General features: G+C 46.3%; 1 protein-coding gene across 1 annotated transcript in view; it reads right to left on the bottom strand.

Moving 5' to 3' along the window:
- COL27A1 (collagen type XXVII alpha 1 chain) overlaps positions 1-23,724 on the bottom strand; it is a 159,109-nt gene that overhangs the window by 74,267 nt on the left and 61,118 nt on the right. The window contains exons 13-21 of the mRNA XM_054393343.1: positions 17,474-17,527; positions 13,056-13,100; positions 9,751-9,804; positions 9,318-9,362; positions 4,055-4,108; positions 3,288-3,341; positions 3,087-3,140; positions 1,056-1,109; positions 694-747 (exon numbers count right to left, since the gene is read on the bottom strand). Of these exons, the coding sequence (XP_054249318.1) occupies positions 694-747; positions 1,056-1,109; positions 3,087-3,140; positions 3,288-3,341; positions 4,055-4,108; positions 9,318-9,362; positions 9,751-9,804; positions 13,056-13,100; positions 17,474-17,527 (468 nt within the window). The remainder of the gene's footprint in view (positions 1-693; positions 748-1,055; positions 1,110-3,086; positions 3,141-3,287; positions 3,342-4,054; positions 4,109-9,317; positions 9,363-9,750; positions 9,805-13,055; positions 13,101-17,473; positions 17,528-23,724) is intronic.

Below are 23,724 nucleotides of genomic sequence, written 5' to 3'. Positions count from 1 at the left end.
ATGAATTCCTGTCCATGTGTGCAGTAAGCACTCACTGCACAATGTCTCGTGCCTCTGGACAGACAGCTCAGGCTGGTCTAAGTGAGAAGAAACCACACAAGTCACTGGAGTTGCAGCAGGACAAGCAGAGGGCACTCATATCTTCTCTGTTGCTACAAAATACTTGCAGGTACCCCAGGACTAATTAAATCAATGACAATTGTTCCTTCTCAGTGACTGCGAGTGGAATGAAGCTTCAAGTTTTCATGTGAAGTGGTCAGTGAAAGCTGGGAGTTCCCAGGTGCTGGGGCACATGGATCTTTGCAGAACAGCAAAGTCTCTGTGCTTTTTATACAAACACTTTAAAGGGGCAGAAAGCAAAAGCTGGGTCAGAATATTCCTGTGCCTGGAAAAGGGCATTGACACCCATCCTTGGTGCATGTGGGTGGGGGGGAAACAGTCTTTAAAATAAAAGCCAATGCAGAGTTCAAGGTCAGCAGATCAGAAGTGATCAGAAGCAAAGAGCACAGAATTGCAGCTTTAGGGGAAGCTGCTCTTCAGCTGGTCTCTGATCGCTGAATATGAGCAATCTGCTTCCAGATTCAGAGAGGCTGGAGGTTTTCGAGTCACAGGCACCATTTCAATGTGCATTCATCTTCAAAACTCAACATTATTTCTTTAAATCTGATCTGCTTTTGGTCTGAGGACACTCACCTCTTGCCCAGGCAGCCCTCTCGGCCCAGGTAAACCTCGTGCTCCTGGCTTTCCCTGAGAAAGAGCCAAAGGAAAAGTTACTCAGAAAACAGAAAGCTAAGTGCAGAAGGGCAATTAAAATGAGAAAGCCTCTTTCAGGGCCATGGGACATCATCCAATGTCAATTTTGTTACAGAAAAAAATAACTGAAAAAAAGAAAGCCCTGCACTTGGAGGGACCTCAAGCCAAACAGACCAAGCTGAAAGGTTTTCCAGGACAATCTTTAGGAATCTCCAGGGCTTTTTCTTTCCCTCCGTCCCACTACTTTGTTTTCCCTGGCTGCTTCCCACCCCACACAGGGCTTTGATCTATGCTCCACTTACCTTCAGGCCTTCAGGACCATTTTCTCCTGGTGGGCCAATGTCACCTGGGAAGCCCTGAAGAAAACAAGAATTTGTTAGGGTACAGAGCTGGACTTTTGCAGCCAGCTTCAGAGGACAGCCTCAGTGAGAGTTTGAATTGAAGGCCAAGGGCCGAGATGTTCGTTACGTGTTGGCAGTGTCTGTGCCTGGCTTCTAGAGGGAAAGGAACAGGACAATGGGAGCAGTGCTATCAGTTTGAGTCAAGAGCAGCCTTTCCCAGCAGCTCCCTTTAGGTCCATCTTCTTAGAAGATTTATTGCTGTGAGGGCCTCCCTGTCATCACACAGCTAGAACTGGCAATTTGTGTTTTAATTAATCTTTGTGAGTCAGCACATCATCGCGGTGCTGGGCGAAAGGAGCTGCAGTGACAGGGGAAGCAGGCAGGAATTAGCAAAGGTGCTGACACGCTCATTAGCTGCTGCCTTCAGCCAGGCAGAGACTCCTTTCCTCCCACCAGCCCTGCACTGAGGAAACAAAGGAATCTGTGGTTACTTCCAACAGCAACAAAGAGGAACGATTGCTAAGTGGCAGCACTCAAACCAGAGCTCTTCCAGACCCAGCAAAATACCAGAACACTGATGAGGAGAAAACAGATCAGCAATTGTGCTGGAAGTGGTTCTCTAGCATCTTACAAATGTTGTCTGGTTGCTTATGAAGGAGAAAAGTAATGATGTGTTGGGGGAAGCTGATCCTCCCACCATGAGAGTTTCTTCAGTAAGGGCAGTAAGAGAATTTTTTCTACATGAAACAGGATTTTGTGGGGGGAAAACTGGAAAAAAAAAAAGCCTCTCCACAATATCCAGGACAAAAAGTGGAAGAGAATAACAGGAAATAATGAGATGCAGAGTCATGAACCCATCTTGATCCTTTCTACCTCATCACCCCTCATGTACCATCATATTCTAGCAGAGAAGTGAAGCTCTAAGATGAAAAGAGGAGGGTACATGGGAATTAAGGTGCAAGAATCATGAAATGAGTGTTCTGTTCTGCAAAAGCAGATGAAGAACAGTCAGGGAGTAATATGGTGAGAACAAAGACCAGTGGCCACAGAGACTGGCCTGTGACTTGGCCTGTGACTTGGAGACAGTCTGGGGCTCTATTCCACTGCTTTTTGTCATTCTGGTTTTTGGAAGCTCTCTGTTTTTCTGGAGACTTGAGATCTTCTGTCTGCAAAATGACAGGATGCTCTGCTTTGCAAGATGGGGAGAAGTTGCTGGTTGTGATAAGCTGCTTGCCAGGTTAGAAGCAACCTCTGGGAACTGGCCTTTCACAACAAGAACAGAACAAGCTGTTACACACAGGATTTTCACAGGAATATTGGGAAGAAAAAGGCTTGGAATGGTAGCTGGAGACCAGGAAATCTGAATGTAGGGTGGCTAGAGGTTACAAGATGCACAGTTTGTTCAGTCTCCCAGTTTGAACAAAAGTGGACCTCAGTTCATTAAAAAACAGTAAACGCTACAGCGCAGCGAAGATCTTCTGCCTCGGCATTTCTGCAGCCCTGTTGTGCACTGTCCTAAAGCAACCCATCTGCTTGTTGTTAGCTCTGACCCCAGGACACACCACTTCGGGGTAGGTAAATATATCAGGTGTCATGGTGAGCAGTAGCAGTGGCAGCCATCCCCTCCTTCCATCAGGCTGGGTGCCCACGTGGGAGGCAGTGCTTGGCTTTTGCTTTCTGTATGAATTAGCAACAGCTCCATGCATATGCCTCCTAATCAAAACCCTGTGTGGGCCTGTCTGTGCATGGCTGGAGAGCTGAAAACCTCCAGCAGAGAAAGGAGATAGGCATCTCTGACAGTCCCTCAAGTGCCACATGGGTGTTTATCAGAGAGCTGATTCTCAGCGGGTGGCAAGTTGCAGACATCAAATAGCTGCTGCTGCAGGGGCAAAACGAGGTGGGAGAGAGCTACCATGTGGGTGTGCTGGAGAAAAGATGCTGCAGAAGTTACAGCAGAAAGGAAATATGTGAGGAGAAGGTGGTGGGACGTACCTCAGGGCCAGGTGGTCCTGGAAACCCAGCTGGACCTTTGTCACCAACTTTTCCCTGCAGTAATGAAAAAAATATGGAGACAAATGAGCTGGCTCCTGGCTTGCCTGTTGGAACAGCACATCCCTGCCAGGCTGTCTTTCCAGCTGGGCACTGAACCTTTAGAAAGGGAGATCGGGAAGCAGAAGATGCTTGATCACTTACCAAGGGGCCTGGTTTCCCTCGTGGCCCAGGGACCCCAGGCAGACCCTGGCTGCCCTGAGAGAAAGACACATTTTTTTCAGAATCATCATAAAAAAAAAAAAAAAAAAAAAAAAAGAAATCCTAATTCCCCAGGCTCCAGCTCCTCTGCAGCAGAGAGAGAAGCACTTTCTAAGGGCTGCACTGAGCCCTAGCAGGAGTTGGGACAGTTGCACTAATGTCAGTGAGATGTTTCTGCTAAAGCTAGGGCTGAATTTAGCCCTGAAGAACACATGAGCTGTTGCAGTTCATTGTGGCTCAGAGCCATGTCAGCCCCAGAGCAGTGCTAAGCACAGTGTTAGTCAGCTAAAGTCAGTATCATATTGTAGTCACAGGGGAGAAGTCATTTGCTTAGAAGTTCTACATGGTGTTAAGTGCTTCACTGGGTCAGGGTTTAAGTTGCTGCACTGAGCAGACAAAACCTCCAAGTCTGCAGCCGCTGGACCACACACGTTCACCCCCACCCCCATCAATCCCATCCCTTCCCATTTCTGCCTGAAGACATGGCTGCTTTTCTAGAGAGCCCCCAGCAGAAGAGCTTTTATTATCAACTGGCATCATTTTCAGAAAGGCTCAGCGGACCCCAAGAGGGAACTACCCAAGCAGGGGAACCTGACAACAGGATGCACCTAGTTCCAGCTGCTCCTGGCTTAAGATGAGCTGAGGAAGCTGGTGGCCACACAGACTGCTATGTGAGGGATAAAAATGGTGGAGTACGGAAAACTACTTACCTTGTCTCCTTGGAAGCCGATATCTCCTGGAACACCTGCTCCTCCCTGATCACCCTGGGTACACATCACCAGAGAGTTAAAATAGGCAACAGCAATGCCCCAAATGCCCAGGTAGATGCTAGATGGAGCATTGTACAGCAGAAGTCTCAGCACTATTCACATTCAAAACTGAACTGCTGGCAGAATGTAGATGATATTAACCATAACAACAACCCTGAAGGAAGTGTGTATCTCCCAACATTGATCCTGAAGTGAGAAATGGAACTGTAGGAGAGAGAAAAATAGGAATTCCCAAGCATTGTGTTTCTACAGGAGCTACAGGAAGAGAGACAATGTTCCTCTGGCTAACAGCAACCGTGAAGGTGGTGAAGTGCTAAAATTCAGCAGAACAGAAGAGCTAGTTTAGTGTTCAGTGAATGGACCTCTTCTCTCATAAGGCTCAAAAGAAAAGAAAACAATACTCATGGTTTCTGTGAGCATATCCTAGTGCTGGCACCAAAGATCAGTCTTCTTCCATAAGAAAACAATAGTAACTTCCAGTAATGTTTAAGTGACCTCTCACTGCCAATATTTAGGCTGAGATTTCCTAGGAGGGGTAGGCTGATGTTCTTTGGGATGTAGATCCCATCTTTGAGCACACCATCACTGACAATATTTTCTAAGCTATCTTTCTTACCCCTCTTTCAACCACTGCAACAGATTCTGACTCCCTGGGTAGAAAATAAGTATCCCTGCAGGTGTTCTTAGGAACAGTGAGTTTTCTTACATTGCCTCTCAGCCCTGCTCTGAGCAGGCTAGTGGACAAGATGACCTCATGGTTTCTTTTCCAACCTCGTTTATTTAATAACTTACTTAAACAAAGGATAAGTCAATGATGGGGCAGAGAAAGGAAAATTCTGCTTGGGAAGTTAAAGGAGGAATGACTGTAAAAACTTGGTACAATGACAAGACCCAACAGAAACAACTGTTAGAGGAACTCTGTCCCATGCACAGCACATGCCTCTGAACTTGGCTTCCTAGTAAGGGAAGAAGCCATACCAGAGCAGAGAGCTATATGTCTAAACATAGTCCACATGGAAGACATATGGATTGCTGCACCAGAGCCAAAGTCTACTAAGAGATGACAGAGGAAGTCTACTTCTACTCAAGCAGAACCCACCCATTTGTTATCAGAGCTGAAATAATTCTAACTACTTCAGTAACATGCAGGACATAATGAAATTGTGGACGGTTAAGGCTTGTTTTGGGAAAGACTTTTTGGAGACAACTTTTTCATAAGAAAAATAATTAAGAACTATGCAGAGTCAATGATGGAAACATTTCCTGCATTCATGCTAAATTTGCTTAAATATTTTGGTAAATGTTCCCAGAACGTTTCACTCAACCATCTTAAATCTTTTACAGAGCAAAATTGAAACATTGCTCTCAAAAAAAAAAAAAAAAAAGCTAAATTAATTTTGCTCATTTGGTTTTTAACCCAAAATATTTTAATTTGAGTTAGACAGCCAATATTTTGTTTCATTTAAGCTATTTTCCATCTATCCTTTTTTTCCCCCCTCATTTTTTTTTTCTTTTGGCAATGTAAGCAAATGGAAACAATCAGCTATTTGCACAGCTTCAGTTCAGATGAACCTCAAGTATGAGATATAATGGAGATGGCAAAAAACCTACTGTATGACCCAGTTCATTTCCAGCATTGCCACATATCCCTCATCTTTTCTGAATTTTCTACTTAATTTATCTAGTCCAAGACTTAGACCACTGAAACCCACACTAATCCTGGCTCTTACCAGATGACAGCAGGAAAATAGATTTTCTTGAGAGGTTTGCTCTGAAAACTCCTTGTCAAAGGGTCAAAAAAAAAAAAAAAAGAAGAAGTATTTTTCCATTAAATTGTTTTCTACCTGCACTGAAATACTATTTTGGAAGAAATGGCTACTAGAAGAAAAGATTTTCTTGAGCAGAGTTAAAGTCAGGAACAAGCCTTTACCCCTGACCTTTAAGCAAAGTGGGATAGTGACCACATGACAAACAGTTTTCAAACGACTCTGAGAAATAGGCACTAGAGAGGTAAGAAGGAAGTAGGAAAGACAAAACATCTTTATCTTCAGCTGAGCTCCACTCAAGATGTTCACATGCTATTGCAATAGCACAGCATGAAGGATCCATCTGCAAAGGCCATTAGTATATTAAACCAAAAGTGAGAACCAGGGCATCTCCTTTCACCTGCCTTGAGCGTAGTAAATCTGAAACTGTCAGATCTGAAATCAGGGAGTGTGTCCTTAAGGTGAGGGAAAAAAAATAAGGAGGAAAGGGGTCAGGAATGTTTATAATTTAAAAAAGGGGCTGCAATGACTTTCCTCATGGGAAGGAGGAGGAATGCACCATCTGAAATTACAAACAGGCTCTGCCCAGGGGTTGTTGCCTGTTTCATGTTTCACCTATAAAAAGAGCTGCAGCTTTGGAGACCCTGAGGTGCTTCTTAACACCATGCACAGAACAGGGGCTGGGAGGGAAGTGACAGATTTGCAAGGGCAAGGTGTGTTTGCTGTTTGCAGTGTGCAGATGAGGTCACTGTGCAGAAACCTCATTTTGCTCTTGACTGGACATCTCTTTTCCCAAGACTTTTTGATTAGCAATACAAAGGGAGCTAACACTGAAAAACTACTTGAGGTATTTTACTGAGCTGCATACTTCACAAGTTACAGATGTGCCGATTCATAAAACTCCTTTATGTGAACAAGCAGCTAGGATTTCCTCCACTTCCTCCACCTTTCCTCTGCACTCATCACATCATGTGGTCTTCTCAAGATCACTCTTTATCTCAGGGTTATGCAGTGTCATAAAATCCCTACACGGTGAGTGTTGGAAGGGACCTCTGGAGATTGTCAGGTCCAACCCACCCTGCTAAAGCGAGTTCACCCAGAGCAAGTTGCCCAGGATTATATCCAGATTGGTTTTCAATCTCTCCAGGCAGCCTGCTCTAGGGCTCCAGCACCCAGTAATTCCACTTCTCCCTGTAAGAGCAGACACAACCCTCTCTGCCCCTTCTCCTTGCCTCCACAAACACATTTAAATAGAAACGGAAGGATGACGCATTTTGTGGGAAAACCAAAGCTGTAAAAAACATCCTTCAGTTCTGTGGTACCAGGCTTTTGTGGGGGATGCTGATGGAGTTGGTGAGCATTGGTGTGCTCTGTACTTGCCTGTCTAGCTGCTAGATAAAAAGCTGTGATTTCTGCAGGAGGAGTGGGATGTTGCCCTTTATTTGAGTTCATGCCTGGCCTCCACCATGTGATGCATTGGGATTAATGAGCTCCACCTTGTAGAGCATGGAGCAAGGCTTTCTGCTCTATGGGCTCTGCCCCATCTCTGCACAGTATGGTGCCAGTCCTCCCTTTGCCTGCAGCACTCCTGGGGAATGCACTGCAGGAAAGCAGCACCAGCTTGGAAGGCTGAAATAATTTGCTCTTCAAAGAGAGCTTGGGGACCTCATATGATCATAGAGGAGGACAGTGGCATAGGTGTGCTTGAGCCACACTGATGTGTGGGGAACAGCTTGCTGCACAGTGGCTGGACAGTCGTCCCCTACTAGTTAGCTAAATTCACCCTTCTAATTGCATCTTCAACACCCAGCAGAAGTCACAATCTAATCAACAGAATAAAGAATAGTAGACAAGGAAACAAAGCCTTAAATATGACATCACAGCCTAAAAATAGCAGTAGCAGCAGAAACTAAAGTGACACAACTGGATTACAGAAGGGAGCCTCCAACACAAATCAACCCCTCTGCTCCAGGCAGGGTCCTTCCTGTGACCAAGGCCTAGCTGGGCACTAAATGAACACACAGACTCTGCCTCTGTGTTCCCATATGTGGGATTTCCTTAAGTCAGGTATTTCTAAGTCCAACTTCAATGCAAAACCAAGCATGGGATGATTGGGGGAGGATGGATAATTCTACACTTGGGAGTATTGTAAGGAGAACTCTAGGGAGAGCTTCAAACCATTTGGTTACTGTGAGAGTGGTGGCTGAAGAAATACTGGGGATAAATAGATCAGTCTGTGTAAAGTGATGGAGGCTTCTGCCCAGGAAAGTTGAATTTGCTAAACAATGATTTGAATATTGGTAATTCTTAAGATACTCAAGCATTTACTTAAGCAGCAAACAGAAGAATGTGTAGGCTATACAGAACTGGTGTTGAGACAAGAAACCAACTTGTCCTAAAGAAAATGTCCTCCTCCTGCCTTGTCCCTCCTTCCCTGCAAAAGTGAAAAGGTGGTACTGGGGAGGAAAGGAAACTGCAGACACAGCAGCCCTGGCAAAGAGCTGCTGTAGCACAAGGGAAATGGAATCAGCTGGCTTGAGACAACTTCCCCCTTGTGCAGTTTTGGGCTGCTAAATCATTCTTTAAAAGCAAACACCTAACAAGAGAATAAGACAGCAGACAGGAAGAGGGAAATACAGCTAATGGTCATTTTCCATTGCCCTCCTGAGCAATCAGAGCCAACAATAAATGATTGCAACTCCCACTCTTTCAGACTAAATAAACCCTGCAGTAGAATATCTGTAGGAGGATGGTTCTCATGACACTGAGACATTTACACAGTTTCATGCTGATTTAGCTCAAGCTGCGTGGTTTTGTGCCAGCAGCACTAAATCACTGCAATCACTGCCCTTCTCCTTTTTTCTTTTCCTAAAGTGATTTAGATCAGTTCAGTATAAGGCAATTTCCTCTCAGCAGGAAGCTGAACTGAGGTGAGTTTCTCCTAACATGTGCAGAAGTACCTAACACAGAAGAGCTTTTCCTGGGAATCCAGCTGGTTGGCTTGGTCCAGTGAGTTGTGCTGCTTTGTTATGTGTTTCCCTCAAATACATTAATTCAAACTCACTGTGAGTATTGTTAGGTCTTCCTCCTCCTCCCCATCCCAACATGTAACCAATATAAAAGCATAAAACCCCAGTGAAACTCCAGAAAATCTTACAGTCACTGTCATCATCAGTGGGAGACAGAAGGTCCAGAGAGGATCTGAGCATAACTGGTCTATACTCCATGGAAAAGGGGATGGGGCAGACATCATAAAAGAAAGAAAACTCAAAACTAGAATGTCAAGGAAGGAGGAAGAGTGGGAGGCTGGGGGCAAAGAGCAGCCAGAGTGGAACCAGTTCCATGGTGCTGAATGAGGAAAAGAAGCTAGGCAGGGAAGGAAGGGGATTTCACATGCAAAATTAAAACACAGTGCAATAAGGGAGTATTCAGATCACCTTATCACCTTTCAGTCCATGTTCTCCAGGGTTTCCTATCAGTCCCTGAAACAAAAGAAAGTTCAGAGTGAGTCCTAGTCAACTGTGAAGTCTTACTCAGGTCTAGGACATTGATGCTGCTGATGGGGCTGGTGGCTTGGATCAACAGCATTGACCTGGCACAGCCCCAAGGCCAGGCTGATCCCAAAGATCCGTCCCATGTTCTTTGAACATCCTCCATTGGCTGGAAGCACTTAGGGAAATGCTCCCGGGGTTCTGCATTGACCTGCACCTGCTGCCAACCACCAGTGGGATGTTGTATTAACAGTCCTGGGTCAGTACTGCTGCCCATCCTTTCTCTCAGGACAGTGAACACCGTCCAAGGGAGAAACAAAAGAATCTTCAGCCCTGCCATGGTGGGACATGAGCTCACACAGCTCAGTTTTTCTCTCACCTTTAAGCCTTTTGGTCCTCGGTAGCCCATTGGTCCAATAGGGCCTATGTCACCCTAGTAAGAGAAAGAGAAGTACCAAAGCCATTAGCTGAAAAGCCAACAGATGTGGTGAGAAATTCCTCTCTTGTCTGCACCACTGACTGCAGCAGAAGCAGCATCCTGGCAAGGAGGCACAAGACTTTTAACATGTAGATAGTCTCTAAGGAAGAGAAGCAGAGGGGCTTTGCCTTGCAGGTATATGAGGAAAGAAGAGCAGCACCTATCTGCATCCTTCCCTTGCCACAAAGCAGAAACCCTAAAGTGCCTTGACACTAATCACTGGAGATGTGAGCTGTCCCCCATGACCAGCTCACCCAGCCTCACCATGCTGCAGCTCCTCTGCATGGCTATGGCAAGTGGGCAGTGTGCTGGGTGCTTGGAGAAAGTGTGATTATCCTGCTCCTGCACCACACATTAGGGTGCCTGGGAGTGTGTTCAGACTCCCAAACAGGATCCACTAAAAAACAAATAGATAAGGAATTCTAGCTAGTAACCAATTGAAAAAAAAAAATTAAAAGCAAATGGAAAAGGAAAATTAATGAAGAAACCACCTTGAAGTCCACAGCTGGGGTAGGATCTGAGAAATGAGTTTTTGGTATGTTCTTCCTAACTTTTGCATGGATGAATTTGCCTCTTCCACTGTTTGAAAATTTAAAATACGGAGCTGCTTCAAGACACCCCTGGAGTATATTTCTTTCCAGTGAAGCTACTCGTGGTTCCAGAAAAAATCTACCACAGTATTCTTGAGTTCTACAGAGGGAATCTGAGGGCATGTTCTAAAGGACACAGACTCAAATGTGAAAAGGCAATAGTCAAAAAATTTGGGTCACTTCTGAGCTCTGATATCTGAAAGTGATATGGGGAGAAGAGAGGAGAACAGGAATTAAGGACAGAGGTGTTCCATCAGCGTGGCCATCCTGCTGGAGCAAGAAGTCAGCATGGCATTGTGTATTGGGACTTGGAGGAGAAGCTGCAGCACAGGAGGATGCTGGAGCTCAGGGTTGCTGTGAGTAGCTTCATGTGCAGGCACAAAAGAAGCCTTCAGTAAGCAGCATTTAAAGAGGCTTTGACTGCTCTCTGCCCATGAACAGAGTCAGTGATTGGGTGCACCAGCCTTGCCTGCAATGTGTAAATAAACAGGGCAGGCTCTGCTGAAGGAAGACTTCTCTGGTCAGCAGCCTTGGGCCCACAGCCACACTGGGAGCACTGGGCTGCAGCCGCCTGAACAGATGAGCTTTTCATACCTCCCCACATAAAGGCTTCTTGTAGAAATGCATTTAGTTAAAGCTTTGCCCATGCAGTTAATTAGGAGAGCAAGAGCCTTCATCTACTTTTAATTCTGCTCTTCAGCTTCTCTTAAACAGCGAACCCAGACACCTGTGGGGTGTGTGGAGGCAGTCGGGAACCTGGCTGGTCCCCAGGGTGGCTGTAGCTGGGAAGGAAGCTAGCAACTGAAAGGGGGCCAGCCCAGAGCAAACACCCAGCCACCTTCTCCAGGCCCTGCAGTGTGAGCCCCATGCTGCAGACCCCAGGGCAGGAGGCTGGTGATGTCCTACAGAGATGACAAGGCAGGAGGGGTGTTTGGAGAAGGATGAAGGAGGTCAGTATCAGCTCAATCCCACCAGAGATGCTTCAGCATCCTGAATTCAAGAGTTGTATATTACCCTGGGATACAAGATCTGACTCAGATGGACCTGAGTCTCACTTTTGAAACTTTTATTTGCCCAGACAGGTATCACCAGACTAATTTGAAAAGACAGCAGCCAACTGCTGCTGCAGCAAGTGATTCCTGAAAAGCCATTATTGCAAAGGACCAACTTTCTGCCTTAAAAGTAGAGCTACAAAGTAACTCACAACAGAAATGATCATTTCTTCAGCAGAAAGGAGGGAAGGGAGAATACAGATCAGGCTTAGCAGCAAAAGGAGAACTGCTGCTTTTCCAACAAAAACATGAGTAGTTGGGAAGTTAGTAGAAACCAACATAATGGATCAAGACAGAGAAGGTGACAGACTTGAGCTATCTGGTGATGAAGTTGAATGGTGGTCCAGGACATGCAATGCGAGATCTTGGGGACAGCCAGGGATAAAAAAACCCCAAAAAACAGTTTAGTTGTATCTCACATAGAATTTGGTGCCATTTAGGTAGCTGTAGCTAGTGTGGGATAAAAACCTCATGATCACAAAGGCAGGTTAGAAACCACATGCTGCCTGTCCTCGTTTCAGATCACTTCCAGGCAAAACCTGTGCTTCCTGGCTCTGGTGATCTACCCCAAGCATGAAGAGTTATAGAATCATGAAGCTTGGAAAAGACCTTCAAGATCATTGAGTCCAACCATTAATCTAATGCCAATTCCACAAGTAAGCCATGTTCCTCAGCACCACTTCTGCATGGCTTTTAAGTCCTTCCAGAGATGGGGACTCCACCACTTTGCTGGGAAGCCTGTTCCAGTGTTTGATACCTTGCTAGAACCTCCTTTCAGGGAATTGTACAGAATGAGAAGGTCTCCCCTGAGCCTCCTTTTCTCCAGGCTAAACAACCCCAGTTCCCTCAGCTGCTTCTCATAGGACTTGTGCTCTAGACCCATGACAGGCTTCGTGCTGACAGGAGCTACCACTTTATGTGCACAGAAGGAAATCTCTTGAAACAAGAACTGATACTAAAAATAAATCCCAGCATGTTCAGCTGGGTATTCACTAATCCCCAGCACAGCTGCCAGAGGATGAGTTGCCACCCATCCTTACAGTCATTTATCTCCTGCTGGGGAAGGGTGTAATGAAACATGGAATGTGACTATGTGCATAATTACCTGGGTTAGTGATGGGATGGGGAGGGTGCACATCAAATTCCTGTGTGCCCAGAGGACAGACGGTTCCTGCCCACCGCCTCTCCAGTGAGCAAGAGCTGTGTGTCCCTGGGTCACTGCTTACAGGGGCTTGCTTTCTGAAAGATGGCAGATCCTGGTGTGGAATGAATATTGTGTCTTTGAAGACAAACACCCTGGTAAGTGTTATCAAAAGAGTGTGTTACTAGGAATAGAGGCACTAACAGCAAACCTTTAATCTGTTCCCTTTTGCTTAGAGTTTGCCCTCCTCCACCTCCCAGTCTACCAGCCAGCCTCCTCTCTCCCCAGACATCACACCTCCCCCACACAAAAAGTCATCCTGTTCACTGCCCTGCCAGAGGAAGAAGAAAATCTGTGCCTAGTTATGCAGCCTGAAAGGGTTAAACCCGGAGAAGCCAGATCTCAATTTGTTTTTGTACTTACAATGAGTCCAAGGACTCCAGGAGGACCTGGGGCTCCCAGTTCTCCCTAAAAGGAAAGACAGACCGACATGGTTACAGGCACTTTGTAGACAAACAGAGCCTGAAAGGCCTCTCAGTGTTTCAAGAACTTGAGGGAAGGGCAAAGACCGTCCCTCCCCCTTCCATCCCCCCACAGCCCCTTCCCCAGCCAACACAATCCAGAGCTTCCATCTCAGGAAGTGCTTGGGAGTGCAGCTTCCAGACACAGGGCTGCTTGTTGCTCAACATTTGCTTGCAGGGTTGACTTCCCCTCCTGGGAGCTGGCTGGAGAAAAGGAGCATTTCACTGTCCAGGGAGGGGAGTGGCTGGGAGCCTGCCCCTGGTGAGATGCAGGCATGGGCAGGGAGAGGGACCAGGGACAACACCAAGGTGGAAAGAGGAGGAAAGCTGTTGCTTAGTTTTGGGAAGTTGAGATTTTGGGGGAATGGTTGAAAACCAACAAAACTCATGAGAAAAGAAAGGCTTGGATGAAAAATGAAGTGGTTAATTTAGGGAGAGGGTATACCAGCTTCTGAAGCTGCTTCATGGGCCCTGGAAGTACCCTTGGTACAGGATGCTCTGAGGCTGCTGCTCCTCTATGTAAGAGAGGATTTAAGGTGGGGAGCCAGCAGCATCCTCTGCACTCTGCCTCATCCAGCCATTTCTTTAATTTCCTGGAAAAGCCCCTAGTCTTGGGACTGCAGCTTGTCTGCAGGGAGGTGGCTCAGCACCTTGTGTCTGAAGCAGGGAGCTTTCTGCAGGGCAGCCAGCGCTTGCTTAGGGGTCGAGCAGCGGATGGACTACAGACGTTTTTGTCTTGGGCTCCATGCTCATTTGCTGTCTCTTACAGACTGTCCCCAAGCAGGGCATTTTGGAAAGCACCAGCTCCTCTTAAGAGGCTTTTCAAGAGCATGTCAGGGCTCACTATTCAAGGGAGTCACTATCAGGGGGGCTGGCTTGAATTCCCAGCTCCACTACAAACTCCCCCCCCACGCCAGCTTTCCAAAGACAAGCACATGCCAGGAGTGCCTGCAGGTGCCTGATAGCATTTCCAGGTGAAGTGCAGCAGAGAAGCTGTGTCAGACCCACACAAATCACCCATCTAGGAGCCCAGGTGCTTTGGCAACCACGTGATGCTCAGCCTGTCCCTGTGTCTCCCTCGGTGGATCACCTGCTCCTTTGCTGCACTGACAGTGGATTACTTGTCAGGGCAAGGACCTGCTCTTACACGCCTCCATCTTCACCAGGGCCTCTCAAAACAAGTGCACTGGAAATACTAAACTTCCCCTTGGCTCTGCCCTGCCCTCCCCACCCCTGCTCTGGCTCATGCTGGCTATTTCCTTTGACAGAGCAGTTGAGTTTATGGTGCACATCTGGTGTAGTCCCCTTCAGTGCAATAAAACTCCCCTTTTATGGAAAGCTTTGCCTAGTGAAAGAGAAGGGGACACAACGTGAGTAAACGTGCTCAGCCTCCTTGGGTAAGGGGTTATGTGTGTTTATTTTATGGGAAGTGGAGTAGAGGACTGTTGGGCAAGCACACACAAAAAGCGTTTCATAATCTCAACCAGCCTAAAATTGCCTTTTTTATGGCCGGATCCTTTCCTGCATACTTGGGACATCTGTGGAGCAATTGTTACCCGTGGGTGGGATTTCTGTGTCCTCAGAGCTACTGTAATAAGGTCGGCTTCAAGCTATATGTAAGCTGAGGCCTGGCATTACTAGGCTCAGCAAGAAGAGGGAATATCCTCAGGAACACTGAGCACAGGAGCTGCACAGTGGCCTGAGGTTCCCAGTAAGCTCTGCAGGCTCTAAGGGTGACTGGAATGGTTGGCTCTTGGTCCCACCAGCTGCAGGAAGAGACTGTCTGGATTTCTGAGTTATGTCATGTGGGCATTCCTCAAGAAAGAGTAAATGTGGAAATACATAGCCTCACATCTTAGGCAAGAGGATTTCCTCTTGGAAGAGGAGGGGGTGGACTCCCCTGGGAGATGTGGACAGGACTGGTTGTTAATTTGAGTCATTGGATGGCTTGGGAAATGGAGGCTTTACAGGTGCTCTTTTGTGGCTCTCAGTAATGACAGGCTGTTCCCTGACCTGTGAGGGAAACTGGGCTCTCTTCTCCTTTCTTCAGTGCATGGACTGGGAAATGGGAAAAGAGACAAGGAGATGAATCAAGAGGCCTTTCCCATGTCTAATTCCCGTGATTAAGAGACTAATTGGAGTGGCTAAAGCGCTCCAGGAGCGGGGATCTGGAATGTGATGGCTCAACAGTTCTCAGCAAGCTGGTAGGAGGGAAGAAGGGGAAAACGCTGCTGTGGCTGGAAGAGCCTTTGCTCTGTCTGGAGGGGGCGGAAAGAAGATCAGAGACCGTCGGCTTCTGCCATCCCCAAGAGATGGAGGCGGCAGCAGCAGCCTAAGTGCTCCGTGGATCAAACAGAGGCTGAGGCAGCTCAGGCCCCGTGGCAGCCTGCCTACAATTCAGCTGCATTCTCCACCTAGCAAACTCGGCATATTTATGTGCTCCACAAACAGACTTTCTGGCATTTTTCTGCGTCTGTGACTCCGCTTGTGACCCTGTGAACCTCCCTTTAAGTCAGCTGAAACAGTCTGTTTTCATTCTACAATCTCCAAGGCACATTAATATTGAAAAGCCCTTGATAAGATGAAAGAAGAGCAATCTTTGGGGCTGAAGGAAGGGAAGGGACATTAGCTTCTTTCCAACACTCTGGGAACTGACATTCAGCTAATACTGAGCCCATCTTCTGAATGGGGCTCAGAAAACTTGCAAAATTAAAAGAAATCAAAAAAAGTTATTTGGGAATAAAACATCTTTCTGACCTCCAAGACTCCTGGTCTTCCCAGTGGGCTGGCTGGAAATAGCAATGCAATCTAGAGAGTCTTCTACTTTGGGACTACTGATTCCACTCTGACCCATGGCTTAAGTTGACTGAAGGATGGGAAAAGTCCTGCAGAATTATTCCTTGGGAATCTGATTCTTGCAGTTTGCTGCATTTCTCACTCATATGTTGAATTCCCACAAAGGCTGGGCTGTGGCTGAGCTTGGCTTGCTGATTATAGTCCTTTGTGAAAATAACTTTTATGCTCTATATATGATGAATAGGAACTCGAAGACACATGTTGAGTGGGTTACTTCACAGAAATTATTCCATCAAACCCCAAGAGCAGCACTGTGTTTATGTGTGAATAACCCAGACAGCAGGAATTTTAAAGATGAATCAGCACTGCTCACATGCTAATTGAGGGAGAACCAAAGTAATTCAGAAAGTAATTTAGAGTAATTAATACATCTGAGGACTTTTGCAATCCACAAGGACATGTTTTGTGAGCAGTGGAAAAGACAGCTCATAGCTAATTGTTTGGTATTAAGTGCTACAAGAGCAGAGCAAAATAAACCTTATCAGCATGCAGCTGCTTAAATAGTCTCTGTGACCATCCTGACCCAATTCCCAGGAGACACATCCCATTCTTAGAAAGCCAGCAGGGGTCAGATGAAGACCGGACAGAGGCCAAGAACTCAGGAGCCTGGAGACTTCTCCCACTGCAGTCCCAGGGCAGCTTGAGGCAAGGGGCAGAGTAGCAGAAGCCTGGGCTATGGAGTTTGTCCCAGTGCTCCCAGATGCTGGAGTGGGGAATGTGGCACTTCTTGCACCCCTGTTAATAGTCACTTCAGATAGGGAAAGGTACTCAGCTTGGAGTACTTTAGAAACTTATTTCTACAGGGTGGTGAGATGCAAAGCAAGAGGTACCAGTTTGCTAACCTGCATTTCAAAATGAGATGTGGTGAAAGGAAAGGAACATGTATCTTTATGTACCTCATGGCCTGCTCTGGAGGTTCATGTGCACTCAAGTAGTGCCTTATGATGCTACACCCCTCTGCCTGTGGGTCCATGCCTCCCTGCTATGTTCATATGAAGCTCCATTCAGAGGACACTAGTCAATAAGGTGACTCCTGCAGCTCTCAACAACTTTGCATTATGCCCTGTAGTATGGACAACATGCTCCAACAACTGCCTGCTAACCAGGAGCAACATCCCTGCCTTTTCTCTCTTGACTTTTCTTCTACTCATATCCTCAGAATGAAAAAGCATCTCTCAAGATTGAAGTGCAAGAAAGATGGAGATGGAAAGCAAATAGCAACATGATGACCTGGCAGTTACAGAATGTTTACTTGAACACAGGAGTTCACAGCATGCTTGACCAGGGCAGGGATATATGTTTGTTTTTAAGGAAGAACAAACCCAAAATGCTAGCAGCTGCCACCAAACTTAAAAGCTTCATTCAGCTCTAACTAGCTGAAGTAGGACAGTGTGCTAGCTGATGATGCAGTAGTGTGCTGCCTGCTGCAACAGAAAGAAAGAAGGAATAAAGCTATTGACTTACTGGGTTCCCATCGATGCCTGGAGGTCCTCGTTCCCCAAAATCACCAGGAAAGCCCTGAGGAGAGGAGGCAAACACAAATATTAGTTATTGATGGACAAAAACCGGTCAGTTTAAGAACTGCTCCCCCTGCACTCAGTGCAGCACTTTGGTAGGCAGCAGATCACAAGGAAGTGTGGTCCAAGAGCCTACTTGTTCTCATCCAAACCATTCTTGCACCACCAGCACATCTGCTCAGCAAGAAGCTCCATAAGGCCAAAAGCTCTGATTCACTGCTCTCTCCTGGGGCCAGTGAAGGGTAACCAGAAGTACTGTTCACAAGGCTCAGCCATGAGCTGCACATTTATTAATGGGAGCCTTGAGAGGAAGAATCAATGAGGAGACAGGAAGACTTTTTCCTTGGTCATGCTATGACAAGCACCCAATGTTGAAGCTGCTGGTTCACACCTTGCCTTGTAGGCTATGTCCAGTCCTCAGTCAGCTGTGCCTTTTCTTAGCACCATTTGACAGCCCTGGGCTTCACATGACAGACAGGACTTTTGAAGAAAGCCAATGTGAGCATGCATAGCAGAGAGCAAGGGTGGAAATCAGTGCTTCAGTCTTCTTTTGGCTCACCTAAGTACTCCTATATGTCCAACAAGGAACATGCAGCCCTGAAGATTGTGCTGTCTAGTTTATATAGGAAAGGATACTCTCACATTAGGAAAATCAAAGTCTATATTTAAAGATACAGTGCTTTCCAGCCTCTTTTAGGAGGTAATAGCCTACACCTAGGGATACTTCCTTAAAAGTCAATCCCAAATCTCTTATGTTCTGGAAGAATACATAAACCTCACTGCAATGACTATCCTCAGAAATGGATTGTCAATCTGAATTATTTCATCCTGCCTGCTAACACAATCAGTTTAACAGTACCCCCTTCTCACAGGATAGCTGAACAGTGTCATGTCTGTTGGAGCCCATGCAGATGCTTAATGGAGCTGATCAAAGATGCCTAGTGAATTCACTCCAATGCATTCACGACCTTTCAGCTTGCCAGAGGAACAAATGATTCCAAGCTCATTATGGTCCACACCCCAGAGCTGTGAAAGACCATGTTTACTACATGAAAAAGTCACCACAAAAGACTTCTTCATCATCTCATTATATCTGATACAAATTTGGAAGACTTCAAACAATTACAGAGAAGGGAGCAGAAGTACTGAGCCAGAACGTGGCGGTGTGACACAGTGCTCTTGCTTGCACTGCTGGACAGACCCTGTGCTCCCCTAAGCCCCCCCAGTTCCTCATTGCAAACAAATAATAGAGCAGCTTGCTCTTCCCTGTCTTGACATGCTCCATCTCCTTCAGAAGGAACTCAGCAGACGGGTAACACCACCTCTCTGGTTAGTAAAACTTCTTAGTCACTACACCAATGTTTTCTAGGAGGAAGTAGTTGAGCTTAAGATGGATTGGACTCAATTATTCCCTGAGCTTGAACTTTATTCAGCAATGGACTGGTGGGCAACAGGCTGTGAAGAGCTATCAGGGACCGGCTCAAATATCAGCAGCTTCCACTTAGGCTGCAGTGGAAGGTGCTTTGGGGAGGTTGTGATGTTGCATTAAGAGAGTGCTGTAACTCTCCACTTCTTTTTCTTGTATCGCTCTTAAGATGGAGTGGGGTAAACTACGACACACCATCCACCTCCTGTAACTCTGAGCCAGTGGGGAAATCATTGTCTGCTAGAGGAGCTCTCCATGGACAGAACATATGCAGAGCCTAAACCCCAGGCTCTGACTGCTGGATTTGGCTAATTTAGCCACGGCTAGAATCCTGCTTTATTCTCACACAGTTCTGACTGTGGGCATCAGGATGGAAAACTAAGGAATATATATGCATATAAAAAGGTTCCTAGACAGAGCATCTACCTCTGTGCTTCAGTTCAGAATGGGAACTTGTAAAGCAAAGCTCAAACCACCTCTGCTACCATTTCTGTTTATGGTGGAGCAGTCTTGGAGAGTAGCAGTATTGCTTAATGAGGCTACACCAGAAGATGTGCTTCACCAACAAGTTTCAACTGCTAGTGAGTGCAGCACTTCTGACTCAACTGGGAGTAAAATTGCCTTACACCCTTCAGTGGCTCCACCACTGTGGAGATACAAAGGACACAACAACCATGTTGTGGGTTAGTTAAGGGCTTAAGAGACAGGGATGGAGAGGACAGGGAGAAGATGGTCCTTGCTGAGCCAGAAGGATGCTCTCTGTTTCTGCCTGCTCCTCTGTATGCTACAAACTCTGGTTACCTTGGAAAAGCAAACCTGAGCCAACAGCAGCACGTTATCTGGAAACCCACCAGCAACACTGAAAATTGAAATAATCACAGTGGACAGAACAGGAAACTACACTGGAAAGCTCTGCAGTGAAAGATGTCATCCATGACCTCCCTTCAGTGTTTGAGAGTTTACAAATTCGAGTCAACAAAACTAGGTGAAAAGATACCTGGGAGAAATGGAAGGCTTGTTTAACACAACCAAAATCTTGCCACTGACTTTAGAGCCAGCATTTCGCTTCTTCTGTACCAGTTCCCTACAGCATTCAGTAGTCACTCCTGAATGGACACAAGCTATTGCTTTCTTGCTTGGATTCAGTACTTCCGTTTTATGGGCAACACCATGAATGGGAAAGTTGTCTGCCTTTTCCTGTCTGGGTATTACATCCCTCAAGCCTGAGCACATGCCAAGAAGCTGTGGTAAACAGCCACTGGAAACAGCCTTCTGCCATCTAGAGACAAGGACATCAAATATAACAAGAAGGTGTGGGGGTGTGCCCTACAATTTTCTTTAAGGAAAAAAAAGAAAAAGGGAAAAATAACTCTGCTACATGCTGAATCAATAAGATCAGAACAGAGATGTGTAGGGAAAACTCATTGCTCAGGCAAGACAAAAAATATTTGACTGCCTTGGAATATTTTGCAGTTTACAGTCATACAACTTGCCAAGGAAAATACGAGTGCACACAGACTGATACTGTACTTATGCTGCTGTGGGTTTCAGTCACAGCCTTCAGCACTTGTCCAGCTGCGTCTTTCCTTTCTCACTGGGCAGAGCTGGGCACAGAGTGACCCTTAGGTGCCATGGAGCAGCCTGGCCCTAGGGCTGCTCAAGTGTCTTCTGTCAAACTAAGGACTTGCCAGCATGGGAAGGTTTTACTACTCTGAATAGTACAATCATAGTATCAGCTAGAGGAACGCTTGCTCCAGACCAGAAACGTCTTCTAAATTGGGTTTAAGTCTCTTCCAATGTGATATAAACAAGGCACTCCCCTATCAGAATAAAAGAGTCCTGATAAAGAACTATTTAAATTTGTATATTTCCCACTAATCTCTTTTTTGTGTCCCAGTTTCCAGTACTAACCTTACTGCTTGAAGATATAGGAGATGAAGCACTTAGTAACATAATTAATAAAATTTTAGCTTTTAGACAGGCTTTCCAACAGTAGATCTCCAAGCATTTAAAAAAAAAAAAACACACACACACAAACAAAACCAAAACAGATTATTGATTATTCCTGTGTTTTGGAGGCAGAGAGCTGAACACCTGAGATCACTTGGCCAATGCTACCCAGTACGCAAGGGACTAGACAACAAAATCCATTCACAACACACTGTGACTCTTCCCACAGTGCCAGGGTTTCTGCCTGTCCTCAAAAGGATATGGAAAAGAGTCAAAGTGGGAAGAAATAGAGAAGAAAACCCAGACAAGTATGGGCTGGCAACATTGCTCCTACAGCCAGGCCCAAGACAAAACTCAGCACAAAGCCAGCACCTGATTGCCCTTAACACACCATCTGCTCTGCTGGCATGAGCACCCCTTCCAGCCCAGGCTCACTGATCTCTGAGGTGTTGGGTGGTCCCCTGGTACTTTTTGGCCTGAGCTGTAAAACAAACCCAGAAGAGGAGACAAATGGAAAGAGCAGCTTCAATTCAACTAACCCCAGCATCCTAGACCAGTTTTGGAGCTTAGCAACACATGTGTTAAGAGTCTTTTGCACATTAAGTGAGACTAAGGCTGGTGTCTGAAGGAGGATATTTCTACATCCACACAGTCTCCAAAGACCCAAACCAGGTTGTGAAACTTGTCCCAACACAGTCCTATGCACAGCAGGAAACAATCAATCTTGTAAGCCCCTAATAAAAAGAAAGCACTTTCTTTCCATGGGGTAAGCAATAGCATTTTAAACCACAGCAAGAGTTCCAGTGACCACAGTGTCCTAATTTATTGGCTCTCACATATCTGTTAAAGCTGTTTTTTTCACTGCCTCTTTCCTCCTGCCTCAACCTAAAGGACAGAGATGTTCCCCAGTAAAAAAACTAGCACTATTCAACCAAAGCAAGCAACCTAACAATTACAAGTAGACTTAACACATCCATTTCATTCCTGTAAGTGACAGCACCTCTGCTCCTCTCCTGTGCACTACTCCAGCAGCCTCAGGAGCCCAAACAGAGAGAGAACACATCGGGCAGGAAGCTCATTTTAGGGTGCTGGTGGACAGGCAGGTCACAAGTGGCAGCCCATTACAGGAGATTTGTGAAAGAGATTAAAAGCCACAGCACATTCAGAGTCTCCTGAGCTTCCCAAAGTGGGTGCAGAAGGGATTTTGGTGCAGCAAATCCACTGTTTGTCAGGGTGCAGCTCTTTTTCCAGGAAGACTGGTCCCTGAAAATTATACTTAAGAACGGGGATGGCAAAATAAAACACCCTAGTGAAAAATACCAATTTGGTATCCTGCCCACCCTGCAGGAGGGAATGGACAGGCAGAGAAAGACCAGGACCAGGAAAGAATGGCAAATAGCAGCAGAGCTAGGAGGAGAACGCCTGACTAATAAGTTCTAGTGGCCAAGAGCCAGTGGGGTGCTCCTCTGCAGTGGCTGAGGTCAGGTTGTTGGCTTTATCTCAAAACTGGGAAATGCTGAGAGGAGGTGGGGAAAAGTAATCCAGCTGAATGGATTTCACATTGTCTGAAGGAGAAGTTCAGTGAAAGAAGCAAGATGAAGCTTGAAGAAGAGCTGGAGAAAAACCATGCAAGCAGATGCTCTGCTCTAAGATCTGGGTGATGCTGTGCTCTCCTGTCCCCAAGCAGAGCTTTACAGTGGTTGTTGCAGTTTGTTGTCACTGCATTCGGTGGAGCTGAGGAACCACTGTTAGAGAAGGAACTAAGGCACAGGGAGATGCAAACTGATTTATCCCAGGAATGAGAAGTTCAGAGCTGAACCAATAACTAAATCTCTATCTTTGTGGCCCTACAATAGTGCCCTAATTCCTTTTCATCCACACTCCCTGCAAAGGACATCCTTTCATACACCAGGAGCCTCCTGCTGAGAACAACCAGACCTAGACAGACACTGGAACCAGCTCCTCCTGCACCAGGGGATTACATCCCCCTCCCCTCCCCTTCTTTTCTTCCTCTGCTTAGAAGAAACAGAGCAGCAGGCCCTTTCTTGCTGTTGTCAGCCAAAGGGCTATTCTGTTTAAGCAGATGTCACCACTGCTTGTCCCTTGAAGCAGCTGTCCTCAGGGAAGTGGAGACCAGTGGGGTGCACCATGTCCCTTGCTTCCTCAAGGCTTTTTCAGGTGTGTGCATGTGGGTGGGTGTGTTGTATGTACACAACATCTGATTCATTTTAAAGCTTGATCTCTGATGGAGTAAGGGAGGCAGTCTGGCAGTTGCTGCTCCAAGGAATCCTGGCAGGTCCTCACGCCAACAGAATCCTTCTCCAAAAATAGGACTTTATTTTCCTGTTGGCTGAAGGTGAAGCTGCTCAGACCAACCAGCCCTCCTGTCTTGTCTGTGAAAGACTCTATTTGCCAGTTGGCTCTGGCCAGGTGAATCCCTGCCCAAGAGTCTCCCCAAGGGATGGACCTTTCAAGTCAAACAATTTAAATAATAATATTAAAAAAAGGTGGTGTTGGAGAAGCAGGGCTGAAGGTGAGAGAAGGCATTCACTGGAAAAAAAAGGAGGAGAATAAGATAAACAAGTGTAGCTTATATTGGCAGCTTACACCTCTGAGAGCATTCTTGGTGGAGAGAGCAGACATGATCCCCTTGGCAGGTGGGCATGAAGGCAAGCAGGCTACTCAGCCCCCATGCTGGTTCCTAGAGCATTGAGAGCCACCCTAAAGGGAGCCTGGCAAACCCCACACTCACTGGCTTTAATGCAGGCAGTGATGTGGGAGTCTAGACCTGAGGCTGACAGCTTTCATCCCTGTGAGGAAGG

Source organism: Indicator indicator, chromosome 28 (assembly GCF_027791375.1).
Source record: "Indicator indicator isolate 239-I01 chromosome 28, UM_Iind_1.1, whole genome shotgun sequence".
NCBI classification, from domain to species: Eukaryota; Metazoa; Chordata; class Aves; order Piciformes; family Indicatoridae; genus Indicator; species Indicator indicator.
This window is presented reverse-complemented; position numbering and strand designations above follow the sequence as displayed.